Source organism: Pocillopora damicornis, chromosome 6 (genome assembly GCF_964200805.1).
Source record: "Pocillopora damicornis chromosome 6, jaPocDami1.2, whole genome shotgun sequence".
NCBI lineage: Eukaryota > Metazoa > Cnidaria > Anthozoa > Scleractinia > Pocilloporidae > Pocillopora > Pocillopora damicornis.
This window is the reverse complement of record NC_142675.1, coordinates 12,425,377-12,440,000: the sequence shown is the minus strand read 5'-3', so window position 1 is coordinate 12,440,000 and position 14,624 is coordinate 12,425,377. Positions and strand designations below refer to the sequence as shown.

Below are 14,624 nucleotides of genomic sequence, written 5' to 3'. Positions count from 1 at the left end.
TAACAGCCATGATCTGCCACTGATTGCTATATAGAAACTTCTCACGTTCCAAGAGAATCAAAGAAAAGCGATCGGCTCTTCTCTTTTCTTCTTTTGTTAGTGATATTGTCCATTCCAGCGTGATCGGTGATCCTCTGTATACACTGTCGGGCTGTTTAATGGTCCAAGACAGAGATTCTTCGAAAAATGAGAGAGAATAAAAAGTGAGTAAAAGGAAAAAACTGATTCTTATATATAAAAATATGTTTTGAGAGTTATTACACCCTGGCTTACCTGAAAGCCAAAACAGCGAAAAAAACGACCAAACTGTCAGGGAGTTATCCATGATCAACAATGCCCTGGAGGTTCTTATTTAAACTTGTGGCAGTAGTTCCAGTTCACCTTAATAACATAAGAAACATGCTGATTAACCATCTTTTCACGATCTAATTAATCTCCGTTCCCACTGCGACGAGGCCTCTTCAATTCGGTGCACGCTCGTGTCTTTTGCTGCAATTTAACTTGGGTACATGTGAATGCATCCTTTCTTTGTTTTTCTTTAAACAGAGCGTCACAAATTTTAAGTGCGTGACTAACGTGGACTATCTCACGCGCGTGAAGTATTCAAAGTTCTACCCGGAAATGTCAAATTCTTTTATACCACACCTTTAGTGTTATTTCCAGACGGAAACACCTCATGATGACTTGTAACACAAGACTGCGGAATACATTAAAACTCATTAGCATTATGCGGAATCAATATTAAGCCACATTATATTTCCTTACCTGGCGGAAATAGAATAAAATGCTAACCACAGATTTAATTTGTGAACACGAATTACACAAATAATTTTCATAAAATGCGTCATTTTCTTTCGACTCAACTCCGTTTATTTTTTTCAACGCGCAAATTTAAAATGCATTTTTTATTTACAGACTTCAAATCTTCGACGACGGTCTATTTTTTTTGTTAAATTAAAAGGCCCAAACACCCTGCATAATATTGTCTAACCTACTGGTTAAATCTCAGTTCTTATTATTGCAAATGGAATAAAGGACTTTGTTATACGTCTCAGTCAGTCGTCGACACGACATGGCCGATCTGACAACGCCATCTAAAACTCACAGTTTTACAATCGCACTGACACAGCCACGAGATAAATAATCAGGCACAAAGATGTCGTACATGTGCTAAAATCTCTGACAGACAAAGCACACAGTATTGCTATTGTTCCAAGAGGGAAAACATAAAGGGAAAACATAAATGGAAAACATGTGGAAAGGCTGAAAAAGCTGCTTAGCTTTGCAGTAATTTCATATCGCAAATTGGAGATTTTAGGATTCGCGGAACGTTTTTTTGGAAAGTTAACTGAATTCTGGATAATCTAGGAAGGTAAACAACCACTTCGCAAAAGATTTGACAAAGAAATCAGAATACTGAATGAATAACCTCTTATCCGCGTTATTTCCCTCGACTTTTGTATTGGACTAAGAATGATTTTTTTGCGGCGTTATATTCCACTGCGTATTTTTTTCAGCGTGTACCCATATTTGCAGATCAAGCAAAATCCGCAAAATTTGAAACTTGCATTCAATTTCCCAGCTAGGCATACTGTTAGATGTTACAACGCTTTTCTGTAGACGGTTCTGTCGCTTTCCGTCGTCGAGCAAAAGTAAGACATCTGCACAACACAGCCTATTAGCTTCCAATTAAAATTACTCCTGAATGTTACAAAGTCCACCGCAGTTATTATTTTGTTTGGACTGACAACCTTTATACCTTATATTTCTCCAACCAAAACGTTATCTACCTTGATCCTTGACAAACATGAATCAATATCGGCCTCGTATATTTTACATATAGTATTCAGAAAATCTGTACGGCCTGAAATCTTTTTTCGAGCGAGCAGGTATCTTTGAGAAAAATAACTTTTACTCCTTTTGAATATCACCTGCTGAACATTGCAAACGATAACTATTAAAAAATAATTAGGAATAAAAAGTAAAATTTAAAAAAAAGTCACATGAGTTGGCTTCTCAAATGTTTAGTTCGTCTCAAATGAAACTGGGACTAAAATTAGACATGGAGTGACAAATAAAGCAAAAGCTGTATCAGTCATCCTCGGAATGTTGTCATTTCCTGTCTATTCTATGCATGATTGAATTTTTTTAAACAATAGCTCGGCGAAAGTGTTTGACGTCAGTGGAGGAGGGACTAGAGAGTTTGTCACTAACACAAATAAATATACAAAGAGTTATGTCGGACTTCCTCTTCAAGAAGTTGCGTGAAGAATGGAGGGTTCCAATACCACCTGGGTGCTACTATTTTTTCTGAACTGTGTAATTTTACTGGGCAAGTGATGTTGAAATTAGTTTTGAAATAGTTTGGTTTGATTGTATCATTTACACGAGCGGCGGTTACAAACCATGTCGCCAATACTGAAATGTTTGCCGCATGAAAACGGTCCTCTTTTAGTAGTCGAGTTTGAATATGTCTGACTCATAGCCTTTATGGTTTCGATTTCAGAGGGATTTCAATGGTCTTATCAGCAACAGGCAAACCATGTAATCAACGCAGTCGCCGGCTCAAATGTTTCACTGCCATGCGATTATGTGCTGACTCCTCAAGAAGAACAACAAGCTGATATATTTCATTTGCTGACCTGGTCCAGAGAACAACCTTACAACAGTGATGAATGGGCTGGATTAGCCATCAACTCAACATTGATTGGAAGCAAAGTCATTTACGATCATCCCCAACACATTTTCATTTCGGACAGGACTTTGAATGTTATGAACGTAGCCGAAGAAGATCACACTCGTTACCAATGCTCATTTCGAAGTAGTTTCTTCACATCACCAAGTATTATCGAGTTAAACGTACAATGTAAGTATTACATAACTTTAAGGTGTTCTGAAAGTTAGAGGTTATCCTACCTTACGACTCGCTAAGCAAACGTTCTCTCTTGTCACCTCTGCGACGTAACTCTGATCATTATTGTTCATAGAACATTCTCAAAGCAGAATCTCGTCGTAAATGTACCTCCAAAATGATGTGGTTGGCTTTAGGAAAGAGTATCAGATTTCGTCACGTAGCGCGACTCAAACAACTTCGAAGGCCAACGGTAGATTTACAATGATTAAAATTGAATGGTTCCTTTCGACGATCGGTCGACGCCATTTCTTTCGATTTGTATCTGGGCTTTCGGTTGTCAATAAGTTTGTTATTCACACATAAGACTTGTCAATGGTGATAAAAAATGTATAAATTAGATAGACACATGTCAGATCATTCGTTGTCAACAAGAAATTAATCTTAATTGGCTTTGCAGAAGAACCATTTGTATTTGTTTTTTACAATTCTGTGTTCCCTTTTCCTGTCTGGCCATTTGCTGCTTTTTCAAACTTATTATTCAGGAGCCATTCTTAGGAAAAAAGGAAGGACACTTGCTTATGTTTGGGTACATGAAGATTGTCAAGATCTGTTTCCAAATCACACATACTTTGGCCTATGTGATATGTTTAAGAGAGAATGCTTTCTCTTTCCACATTTCAACCAAACTATATTAGACTCTTTAAGTGAAAATAACAGTTCAAATACATATATTAGATGAAAATTTCAAAAGAGCCAAGCAAACTTGTATGATGGCAATTATAAGCAGGTGTTACCATAAGTATTATCGATTTGCATATCAGAAAGCATCAAATAGGAGAAATGCAAAATTTTGCACACTATTGTGGTGAACAAGGAAATTTCATTGGAACATTTTTGCTGTATGGTGTTTTTAAAAAACAAATTTACACTTTCTATATTGATTTGCATTTAAATGAAAATTATAAAAAAAATTGTTATAACTTATCTCATTGTGAGTCACATCTCTGCCATTTCTAAGAGGTAGAAACTGTAAAAGTATTGTGGTACAATTTTCTTTATATGTATTCTGGCTTTTAATTGAAACACTGAAAGATTTTGCCAGCAAGATTCGATTTTCTGCCCTAACTAAAAAATATTTCACAGACTGCCTTGATTTTCCCATAAGAGAGAAATAGTACATTGATGCTTACCACACTAGAAGCCTGCTAGTCTGTGGAATAGTATAATTATCCGTTTGAACTTCCTTTTGGTGTAAAAGGTAATCAGTCCTAAATCCCAAGTTCTAAGGTTGACATTCTGATAAGGCTGTTATTAGGCTAATGCGGTTATTGGCTGTCTTTATCTTTGTTGATTAGCAAGTGTGATAAAAAGATTAGGTGAATATCAAAGACATGTGACATGTTGGCTGCCAGGCAACAGGCAAAGTTTCCTGGAAACTTCAGAAAGTGAAGTGTTTCTCATCTTCAAAAAATGGATCGAATGGGTTTTAAACTAGATGAAATCAATAAATTAAGATGTGTGAAGGTAGTCATCAACATTCCCTATGCTTCATGTATACATATTTCTCATTTATTCCCACTTAATTGATTTTGCCATGAATTCTTTCTCTCTCTCACTGGTGTCCACCAGTTAGGAGAAGTGAATAGTAGCTAGATAGCTGGATGTTTAATTTCTCCATGAGTAAATTAGTAATTTTGAAGTGCCTAGAGAGAAGCTGTTCTCGTTGTTGTTTTTCTAATTATGTAATTTGATTCTCCAGACAAACCCACAGACACTCTGCTCAGTAGTTCAGTGGAGCCAGCACAAGAAGGGAAACTCTTAGTGCTCACCTGTACAGCCCGTGCCAATCCCTCAGCAGAATATAAATTTTACCGCAACAACAATTTGATCAGCTCATCCAGCACAGGTGTACTTACTTTTGTTAGTGTCAAGAAAGAGGACCAAGGAACTTATCGCTGTGTTCCTTCTAATAAACTGGGTGACGGCCCAGAAGCAACTCTCACGGTGACCGTTGAAGGTATGTGACCACACCTCATTGTACATTTTGATTTTATTAGTAAAGTTTTTATAAATACCATCATGCCATTCTAGAAAAAAAACACCCTTGCATGCAATGTATTTTACCCCATTTTTATTCAACATGTCTAAAAACTATTCCAAAGAGGATTTGGCATATTTAAATAATTTAGTGGAGTTACTGAAAGGACTGAACCTGATTCAGCTACTTTTTATCATGTGTTTCTGATCTAAAATATGTCAACTTATGATTGCTTCATGTAGATAAAGAGGAATTCCCAGTTTGGGCATATGCTGCCATTGGTGGAAGTGTTTTATTTGTCCTTTTAATTGCCTCCTCGATCATTGTATTTTGCCGTTCAAAGAAGCACAATAAGAAAGGTAAATGCTTTTGTCAGTTAACTATACTGTGTAGTCTTGTAAAGTGTCACATGCTTAACATGTGGAAGTATTCCAAGCTGTTGAAAAAATGTTGGAGAATAGCTAGTCCTGAGAGTTACAATTTTAATTATACACACAACAGGAGCTAAGATGGATTAAAAAAGCTTTGTTTTAACAAATTTTATTATCCTTTTCTTTGATTTTGATTTGAACAGATAAGAGGGAAATGGGATCACAGAATAACATTTCCAGGTACAATAATCATGATTTCATACTACTTAAATTATCATGAAACAGAAGCACATATTGTACCTTAGACCAGTGTAAAACTGAAATCATCACTTTCTTACTCGAAGTCATATTTATCTTTTGCTCTCTCAGACAAGGAACCAAGAGAGGCTCTCACATTGGTCCTACTCTCTATGGAGATCAGACGAATGGGGGAATGGAGGTGAGCGATCTTTGTGCGCAAATGTGTCCTACATTTTGATTTAAGTGCAGTGAATAGTTTTGCACCTCTGAAACAAACATTCGTTCAGAATTTTGCCCTATTTTGTGTATTTTTTTTTTTTGGGGGGGGGGGGGGGGAGATAAAGAAATTTTTCAAGCATCATTCAAAATGAACTTAGTAATTGGTGGAAGTGTTCCTGCCAATAGTCATTGGTTGATCCTATGGGCATGTTGTTTCATTTGCGTGATGTTCTTTTTCTCCTAGATTGGTTATCTGAATGGAGCCTTGAGCCTAAATGATGTTAGAATGAGTCGTGAGGTTTGTACTCCTTTGTTTTCAGTGTATTTTTTGTGGAGTCTCTGTCAGTCCCAATGATTTTGTCATACTGTCGTCACTTGTTGTCATCCTACTAGCAAGTGCATTTTAAGCCTGATGACAAACTCCTGTCTTTGAAAACTTTCATTTATTTTGCTTCCTTTTAGTTTGTCAATTTTATTACTAATTGTAAAAATAGTATTTTTGTCTCCTAGATGCCAATGTCAAAGAAATTTTCAAATATCATTACCTGGAATGATACATTGAACATAGCAATTGGCAGAAAGTGTTCCCACCAATTTAAAAATATGTCATTGATTGGTTCTACATGCATGCTTTTTTTCGTTTCTGTAACTAATGTTTGATGTTACTTTTTCTTATAGATTGGTTATATGGACGGAGCCGTAAGTCTTACTGATGTCAGAATGAGTCGCGAGGTTTGTGTCCCTCTGTTTTCAGTCTATCTGCTAGCATAGTCTCATTTGATCCCACTGTTATTGTCATACCATCATCACTTGTGCTCAGATTGTTATCATCTTACCAGCAAGTGCATTCTAAGTCACCAAACTGTTGTTTTTGAACACTCTCATTTGTTTTGGTTCTATCACTTTGTCAATTTTCTTACTCATTGCAATAATGATATTTTTGTCTCTTAGCTGCCTGATGTAATGAAGGGGGCCATGAGTGCAAATGACATTAGATTGGCAGAGGTGAGTATTCATTAGAGTTTTCATGCACACAGTTTGTAAATACATGCCTAATTTGATGCTTTAGCAAAAAATACACTTGTTAACAGGTTAAGGGTGTAATGTATGTAGAGGTGAATTAAGAGTTATTATGGTCTCCTTTCCTGAGTTCACATGTGCAGGAGAGCAATAGTCCACCTTACTTGCAAGGTATTCGTGTCATTAGACTTATTCTCCAGCCAAATCATTTGTGAGACACCATGTTCGCTAACAATTTTGGTTAACGCATAGGAGGTAACCTTAAGCACAAAATTCATCCACAAGAAGCAGTGACATTTGCTCAACTTTCACTCATTTCAAGGTACTTATGATCATTATAATGTTGCTTGGTAGTTCAGTGTTCCCTGTTAAAGTTGAATTCTTCCTTTACTGAAACCAGGACCAACGCTCCACAGTTGGTGGAGCCTACCCTACCCGATCTGTTATTCAACTGATTGAGGCTGGAGGAGAAGTAGACTCTAGAATTTAACGCAACAGAACATAAGACACTCATCCAAGACGAAGACAGATGCAAGCAGCTCCCTCATTGCTGGATATTGCATCACCTGTAATGTTCTGTTTACAGTCAACAGACAACCTACAGTGGAAGGATTCCACTTAAAAATTTTTATATTCAAACTAAAATTATTTATTAATTACCACCACAGTCATCGCTATTTGTAACTGTCACAGTTTTAATCATTTTCAAAACTTTTTTACTTTTGTATTTTGTAGCGAATTGAATTTTTACTGTTGACTGTCAATGTATTTAATACAGAACATGAAAGAAAGAAAAAACCAAACAAAATGAAAGCAATCGAAATTTGTTTAGCATTGATAAAGGAATGTGTACATGAATTATTCAGGGTCGATTCAAGGTGTTTTCATTGTACAAAATAGTCAAATATATTAAAGATTCTTGTCCGTTCTAGGAAAATTTTTTTGACAGATTCATGTGATTTGTATTTTTTTTAGCCAATAAAGTTTGAAAGTAACTGACTAACTGATGTTCTCTTAGCTATCTTTCTGTAGCAGGTTTGTACTGATGCTTGGTATTTTGGTTTTGTGACATTTTGTAATTAAGAGGGAGAGACGATCAGCATTTGCCTAGAAGTTTGGAGAAGGGATAGAAAATAAAGGGAATGAGTCGGTTTATTGGATGGAGGGGGATCTGTTGCCTCCATAAACAGCTGACCATCATAATGTTGGTTCTGCTTGTGTTAAAGACGTCAATTTCTGTAAATGCATAAGAACTTCGAGGTTCGATAGGTGCTGGTAGTAATGGTCCTCTGAGCTTTCAGTTTCAATGCTATCTTAAACCGATATACTCATTTCAACCTTAAAAATATCTCTCTTTGTAAACTGGCCATGAAGTCAGAAGTGGGTGAAGAACGGGACGCTTTTGTACACGAATGTGACCTTAAAGCAGTGATAGTCCCATGACATAAAAAGAAACGATACGAGAGTCGCCGCTTGTAATGTGCAGTCTCGCGTTGTGTATAATGTGCACGGCTTGGCATTTCCAATTCCTAAATACGAAAGTACTTCATGAATAGCTGGAAATAGCGAGGGGGAAAAGGATGAGAACAATTTATCAATCAAACGAGGTTTGGGATTAGAAGTTAAATATTTATCTTGCAAGATACTCCAGCCCCCTCTCTCCTTCAATGTGAATTGTGACCAGTACCCTCCAAGCACTTACTGAAAATGCTTTGTTCAGTCGGTACTTATATGAGTTGGTTTACAAGACGAAAAGAGCCACAGATTTTTGTACGCGATTTTATTTCAAAGTTTCAGTGAGCAGAGTAACAAAAATAGCTTAAATTAATATAAAAAAAACTGAATAAATGGATGTGCAATAAATATTGGTGAATAATTTCATGCAAACCAGCTGCATTCTGCAGAAAAACATTTACGTTTTCTTGTGCAATCTAAGCTTCAATGTGGGTGAGGATGAGGTTCTAGTGGCTTCATCCTCTTTACTTTTTAAATTGCATGAACAATTTTATAACCTACGATTCATTATGGGAATAAATACAACGAACTCGACTTAAAAGTACAAAAGTATAAAGTATAAAAATGATGGGAGATTTTGAACACCCGTTTGGCAAGGTTATAAAAACAGGAAGCTGTCCTTTTGAAATCCAAAACAAGACGATAATAAGACAAAATTAAATTGCATGAACAATTTTATAACCCAAGATTCATTATGGGAATAAATGCAACGAACTCGACTTAAAAGTAGTTTGAGTCGCACGAGTATAAAAATGATGGGAGATTCTGAACAGCCGGTTGGCAAGCTTATAAAAACAGGAAGCTGTCCTTTTGAAATCCAAAACAAGACGATAATAAGACAAGACATGTCTCCTCAAGAAACCACTTTCAATTTCGCTGTCAAAGTATATATCAAACATCACGTCAGCGTAAATTTCATTAAAAAGTTAGCTTGTGCTTTAAATGGTTCTTGTTCTTGTTCTTGGTTTCCTGTCCTTGTCGTTCCTTCCTTTCCTGAATCCCACGCTACATATGGGTGTTGTTGCCTGAAAACATAGCAGTTCCGTCACTTCAGTTTAACTTCTTGTCAGCACATTTTGTTTGTATTCAAACAGGGAACATCTACATCTATTTCAATCATTTTTTTTCCCTGGTACCCAGACCTTAAATTGTCACGTGCATTTCGTGACCAAGAACAGGGACTTCACTTCAACCCCGTTATTTTTGCAGCCTTAACAAGGAACTTGTTCATTTCGGTGTTTTTATGCGCAGAGAACGCCTTCAATGACTTTCGTTATCGGTAAACTAAATGACCTACGTCTAACTCACCATTGCTCTCGGGTTCTTTCTCTTCAACAGCGCGTTCCTACAGAAATACCATTCACAGTTCAATCAAATAATCCACACATTAAAAACGCTCTCAACCAAGAACAAAAGATTTAACTGACAGCATTAGTTATCGATTCAAGTTGTGCCCCAAGTGAGGTGTAAAGACGTGTTGCAATAAAAGTTCTCATCGCGATTACGTCCATGTTTCGTGGATTAAATGTAACAACAGCCGTTTTGTTAACATAGGAAGGGTACTCATCATGTGCATTGCCACCATAACAATTTGGGTCAAATACATGCCACTGACCAACAAAGAGTCGCAATTTTCCAGAGAGTGGATGGCTCCTCCGAAGAGAACGCTTGACTGTCCCATCGATACACAGTATATAAAAAACGAGTGCAAGGATCTAATCGTGGTATCCAAATATCGAGAAACAAATGAGAGCACGAGGCCGCTTCGGCTATCTACCCTTTGAAAAGATCACCCCTTGCACAGTCCTCAGTTACATCGATTACAATCAAGACCCAAACTGTTAAAGGTGACGTCACATGTTGATATTTTCATCCGAATAACAAATTAACCAGGAGAGATTGGGAACTACAGAGCTAGAGATTTCTTGTCCCTAGTTGTTTTATTGGTACTATTTCAGTACAGGCAGTTCTATTAACAAAGTAATCATTCGCTGGTTTTCGCACCTGGTAAGGTCCACCCTCCATGTAAGCCATAGAATTGGTCATTGCATACTCCTCTTTTGATGGCTTATTTCCGTTTTCACCATGAGGCAGATCAATCCACTTTCCACTGCCAACAGAGACGATGAAAACACACTGAGCACCAAAACAACACTAATATCTAGAACTCGTTCTTTGCCATGCAGATCTGTTGTTACATCAAAATCGTTATGTTCTTACAACAGTACACAGTAGCAAATTTCAGTGGTAATATTTCAGGTATTTAACCATGAGCGTTTGAAGCAATCACACCTGGATGATCTCATGGTTGCGTTTATACCTGAAACACATGCCTATTTCGATGTTTGTTTCCCAGTGCTTATAACAACTTTCCCAAAAGAGAATGTCCAATTAATTAAGAAGTCAAGCGTACAACTCACGTGTGGTCTTCGTATCCTTGGGATACATCTATGGAGGAACAAAGATTAAAACTGTCATGACACAAACACTTTTCAGAATGATGTGGGAAATTCATAAGCATATATATGTTGCATCAAGTAGCCTTGAAGTAGCTACTTAAAACACTTTGTTTTCAATAGTAATAACGCCTTACGAAAGAGTAAAATCAACCATCACTTTACCAAAGTTTATTGCATACGAGTCAAAATTGTCCTTTAGCGAGAAAATAGACGAGATATAAACTAATAAAAATACTTGTAAAATTTAAAAAAAACGATCTCTGGCTAAAACTTTTAAAAAATACGAGCTTTCGGCTGTTTGCGCTACAGCCTTCAACGGGTAAAATGATTACATTTTACCCGTTGAAGGCTGTAGCGCAAACAGCCGAAAGCTCGTATTTTTTAAAAGTTTTAGCCAGAGATCGTTTTTTAAATTTTACAAGATGTCTTATCCTGGCTGCGGCCCCTCTATCTTTTCACAAATAAAAATACTGTTCAAAAGTTTAAAAAAAATTCTTACAAAGAGGGTAGGAAGACAAAACCGCATGAACAGTGAGCCACTGAAGTTCTAGAATTTTTCAGCATACAGTCCGCACCGTTATTAAGATGTCCAGTGGTCAAAAACATAAACGTGATTATCAGTAATTTCATACCTTCCACGCGACATTCCAATAGGCAACCTTACATTTTTCTTATGTTAGCTAAGTGGTTGCTAATTAAGCTCTCTCACCATTCCAGAAGAACACACTATGATAAAGTGGCACTGTTCACTAACATCTTACCTACGTGTCTTTGTGATATTGTTTGACACAAATGGTATAGTTCTGGTAATAGTCTTTTCATTACATGTACCACATGTACCATAGCTGGGTACAGCCTGCGCACTCTGTTTCTCACCTTTTTTCTTCTTCCTCCTCCTGCCACAGCAGGCGATAATGGCGCAAACCAACACCAAGAACACCGGTCCACCAATAGCTGCAACCACGACAATAATCCACGGTTCAATTTTCTTGCTCCGTGCGGCTACAGCCGGTGGAACAGCTGTAGCAGGTGCTGGAGTCGCTTAGGTATAACGGAGAAGAAACAGAGGATCATTTTCTAACAAATAATACACTGTATTGATGGCATTAATACCGGATGCGATTTAGGCCTGACCATCAGCCCCGGATTCATTCAACTTCATTCCTTGAAAATTCGACGTCTCCCGTTACTTGCCCAGGCCTGATTTTTATGCTTTTATATAGAGAGCGTGAAAATCACCCAAATGAAATAAATCAGTTTAAAACCTAAACTTTCACAAAAGCTTTTCCCGCGTCCTTTACATGTGTTCAGTTTATAGCCTCACTGACACTTGTGATATTTAGCCTTACTACGACTTGTTACGGTAGTACTTAGGTTTTGGTTTTACAGTAATTGATCGGACAGCGCTCTGTACAACAAAGAATGGTGAACTCACTTATTAGAGTCAGCCGGAGCGTTCCTCTCTGCACTGGTAACGAATAAACACTGCCATTTTCCACGGATTTTTCCAAGACCTGATGAAGCTCATCAACAGTCTTATTTCCTTTGAAGAAAACTAAGGCGAAGTTCACCATAACGTTGTCAATTGTGTCACTGCTGTCAAAACAGTAGAATAAGTAAGTTGTGAACTAGTGGTCTAATTGACGTCAAAAAATGTTTGATGGGAACACGTATCTGTGCCACGACGAATGACGTCTTTGCCAATGACATCAAAACAAGTCAAAAGTGAGGGGGAAAATATAACAAAAGGGAAAGCATAGAGCAAAACAGAAATCAATTGGCAGTTTTCTCGGATTCATGGTATTCCATTCGGAAGATAGCCAGCCGAACAAGCGTTTTCTGTTGTGACCGTTTTTCAGGCGAACGGAGACAAGCGCGAGGAACAAAATGTCATTTTATCGCGCTCCTCTCCTCGTCCAAACAATTTAGATATCACCGTAAGTTTTGGTAACATTCCAATTATCCTCATTATTCCCTTCATTAATGCATTTGTTCTTTTGGGACTGATGAGTAAGCCGCGTGAAAAAAAGAGTTGCACATGGAATACAAGTGCAAAAAAAAAAAAGAGAAACAACAACGACAGAAATAATAATTAGGATGATAATAATAATAACAACAAAAATGATAATGATAATAATACTTTACTCTTACTAAATGTCGTTAACTGTGACGAGACCAAATTGTTTCTCATTTTCGTATAATACAGTCATCTACAAAAAGAGAAACAAAGATTAATTGTAATTTAGGAAAACATACTACTTTAATAGAATTGTTCAAGGATATGAACCGTGTCGATGCCAGTATTAGAAGATATCGAGATCTAACAAGCTGTTCCGATCTCTCAGTTCAGTCATGCGATATTAACAGTGGAACCTACCAAATCACCGGGCCTGATAAAAAGCTATAGAGCAAACAGATGGCGAACATGGAGAGTGTGTTATCTCAACATCAATGTCTCGCTTTGTCTCTTGCCCAGGTAAAGAGATAGTTTTCGCATCGCATAGAAAGTCGCAACTTCTTGGGGAAGATTTTACCCCACGGCGCAAAAGTCATGATTGAAAGTAAAGATAGAAACCAATGACTGCGACAGCGAGTGATCCCAAACTTTTTAGGACAAAAAAGGGCCCTTTCAAAGTAGGTAACGGTTCATACCGTTCAGAGAAGCAATCAATGCCGTGAACTTTTTATCGTTCAATATTGAAGCAAATCATGAAGTTTTTGACCCACGGAAATTTTGAACAAGCATTCAATCATTCTCTTTATAAGTAATCTTTGCAACTACTACACACACAGGTTGACGCCCTCTTACTGGGAATTGACTGTATTATACACAGCAACTTTCCTCGTGACATTAATTTATCTCAACAGTGCTGTGGACGCCGCTTCAAGAGGGAGACAAGATGGAAATGGCACCCCTCAGTTTGTCTTCAACAAAAGAAGCAACAAAAAAGGGAAAGGGCCCACCTTTGAGCACTGTAACTATTCTGCTTTGCAGGGAGTGTACTGCCTAGACAGAAACCTGATGGAAATTCATATCAACATTTACTACAGAGCCTTTTAAATATTCACCTGAAAGGCAAACTTCAAACAACTTACATTCTTTATGAAGTCGTTGCTGAGCTCCTTGTACATCTCACTGCTGTGGTTACTGTAGTCTGGGTGATACTTGTATGGACACCTTTCGAGTTTTACTCTCCCCCTCACTCTATCAGTTTCTTTTGTAACTAAAATAAATAGCAAAAAAGCAGTACAAGCATGAATCATTGTAAAAGATTGGGACAACTATGACAATCTAGAGTCCACAGTAACACAAATAGATCACATGATGATCGATACGCGCTGAGAGCAAAAGTGAACGCTGAAAATTATGGGTTTAAGGATGGCTGTTGATGGACTTTGATTAAACGGCTCAGAAGTATAAAAGCCACACCAGATCAGCACCGTTGGAACTGAAAGGGTTCATGATGTTCTTGTGATGTTGATGATGATAAAACTAACAACGATAATAATAACCATCGTAAAGAATATGGCACGTATATTTAAAAAGGGGCAAGAAGACTTACTTTGCTGGATACAGTGTCTTCCCTGATAACCAGAAGGACAAGTGCAACGGTAAGATGGCGGCGTCTTTATGTCCGTACAATTTCCATTAGCACAGGGGGAACGAGAACAAGGTCTTACTGTTGGAAAAAGAAGATACAACTCTCGTACACACACAATACGTAGTTTTATGCGGGATTTCTTAGTATATAAAAGGCAGGTTACATCATGAGTATGCTACCGATGAGGAGAGAGAAAAGCGAACTCATGAGACGTTAATAAACAGAATCCTCCGCTTAATTATTTATAAAGCACTCTCTAAGTCACTACACTTCGTACCTCCCAGAAAAGGTAATTTTCATGTTCAA

General features: G+C 37.4%; 3 protein-coding genes across 3 annotated transcripts in view; 1 reads left to right on the top strand and 2 right to left on the bottom strand.

Annotated features, from left to right (window-relative positions):
- The window catches only part of LOC113676781 (uncharacterized), an 18,424-nt gene extending 14,785 nt beyond the window's left edge, over positions 1-3,639 (bottom strand). The window contains exons 1-4 of the mRNA XM_089208946.1: positions 2,917-3,639; positions 646-697; positions 274-381; positions 1-177 (exon numbers count right to left, since the gene is read on the bottom strand). The exon at positions 1-177 is cut by the window's left edge and continues 180 nt beyond it. Of these exons, the coding sequence (XP_089065072.1) occupies positions 1-177; positions 274-325 (229 nt within the window). The 5' untranslated portion in view covers positions 326-381; positions 646-697; positions 2,917-3,639. The remainder of the gene's footprint in view (positions 178-273; positions 382-645; positions 698-2,916) is intronic.
- On the top strand, positions 2,011-7,745 carry LOC113676798 (CXADR-like membrane protein). Its single transcript, XM_027193513.2, has 10 exons — positions 2,011-2,332; positions 2,507-2,866; positions 4,614-4,871; positions 5,135-5,251; positions 5,467-5,503; positions 5,633-5,702; positions 5,967-6,020; positions 6,401-6,454; positions 6,674-6,727; positions 7,143-7,745. Exons 1-10 carry the CDS (start codon positions 2,272-2,274, stop codon positions 7,230-7,232), a joined length of 1,155 nt encoding a protein of 384 aa, XP_027049314.2. The 5' UTR covers positions 2,011-2,271; the 3' UTR covers positions 7,233-7,745.
- A 768-nt stretch (positions 7,746-8,513) lies between these two features.
- The window catches only part of LOC113676749 (hemicentin-1), a 29,332-nt gene continuing 23,221 nt past the window's right edge, over positions 8,514-14,624 (bottom strand). The window contains 9 exon segments of the mRNA XM_089210823.1: positions 8,514-9,282; positions 9,566-9,602; positions 10,262-10,367; positions 10,678-10,705; positions 11,593-11,757; positions 12,152-12,312; positions 12,868-12,926; positions 13,813-13,940; positions 14,280-14,396. Of these exon segments, the coding sequence (XP_089066949.1) occupies positions 9,263-9,282; positions 9,566-9,602; positions 10,262-10,367; positions 10,678-10,705; positions 11,593-11,757; positions 12,152-12,312; positions 12,868-12,926; positions 13,813-13,940; positions 14,280-14,396 (821 nt within the window). The 3' untranslated portion in view covers positions 8,514-9,262.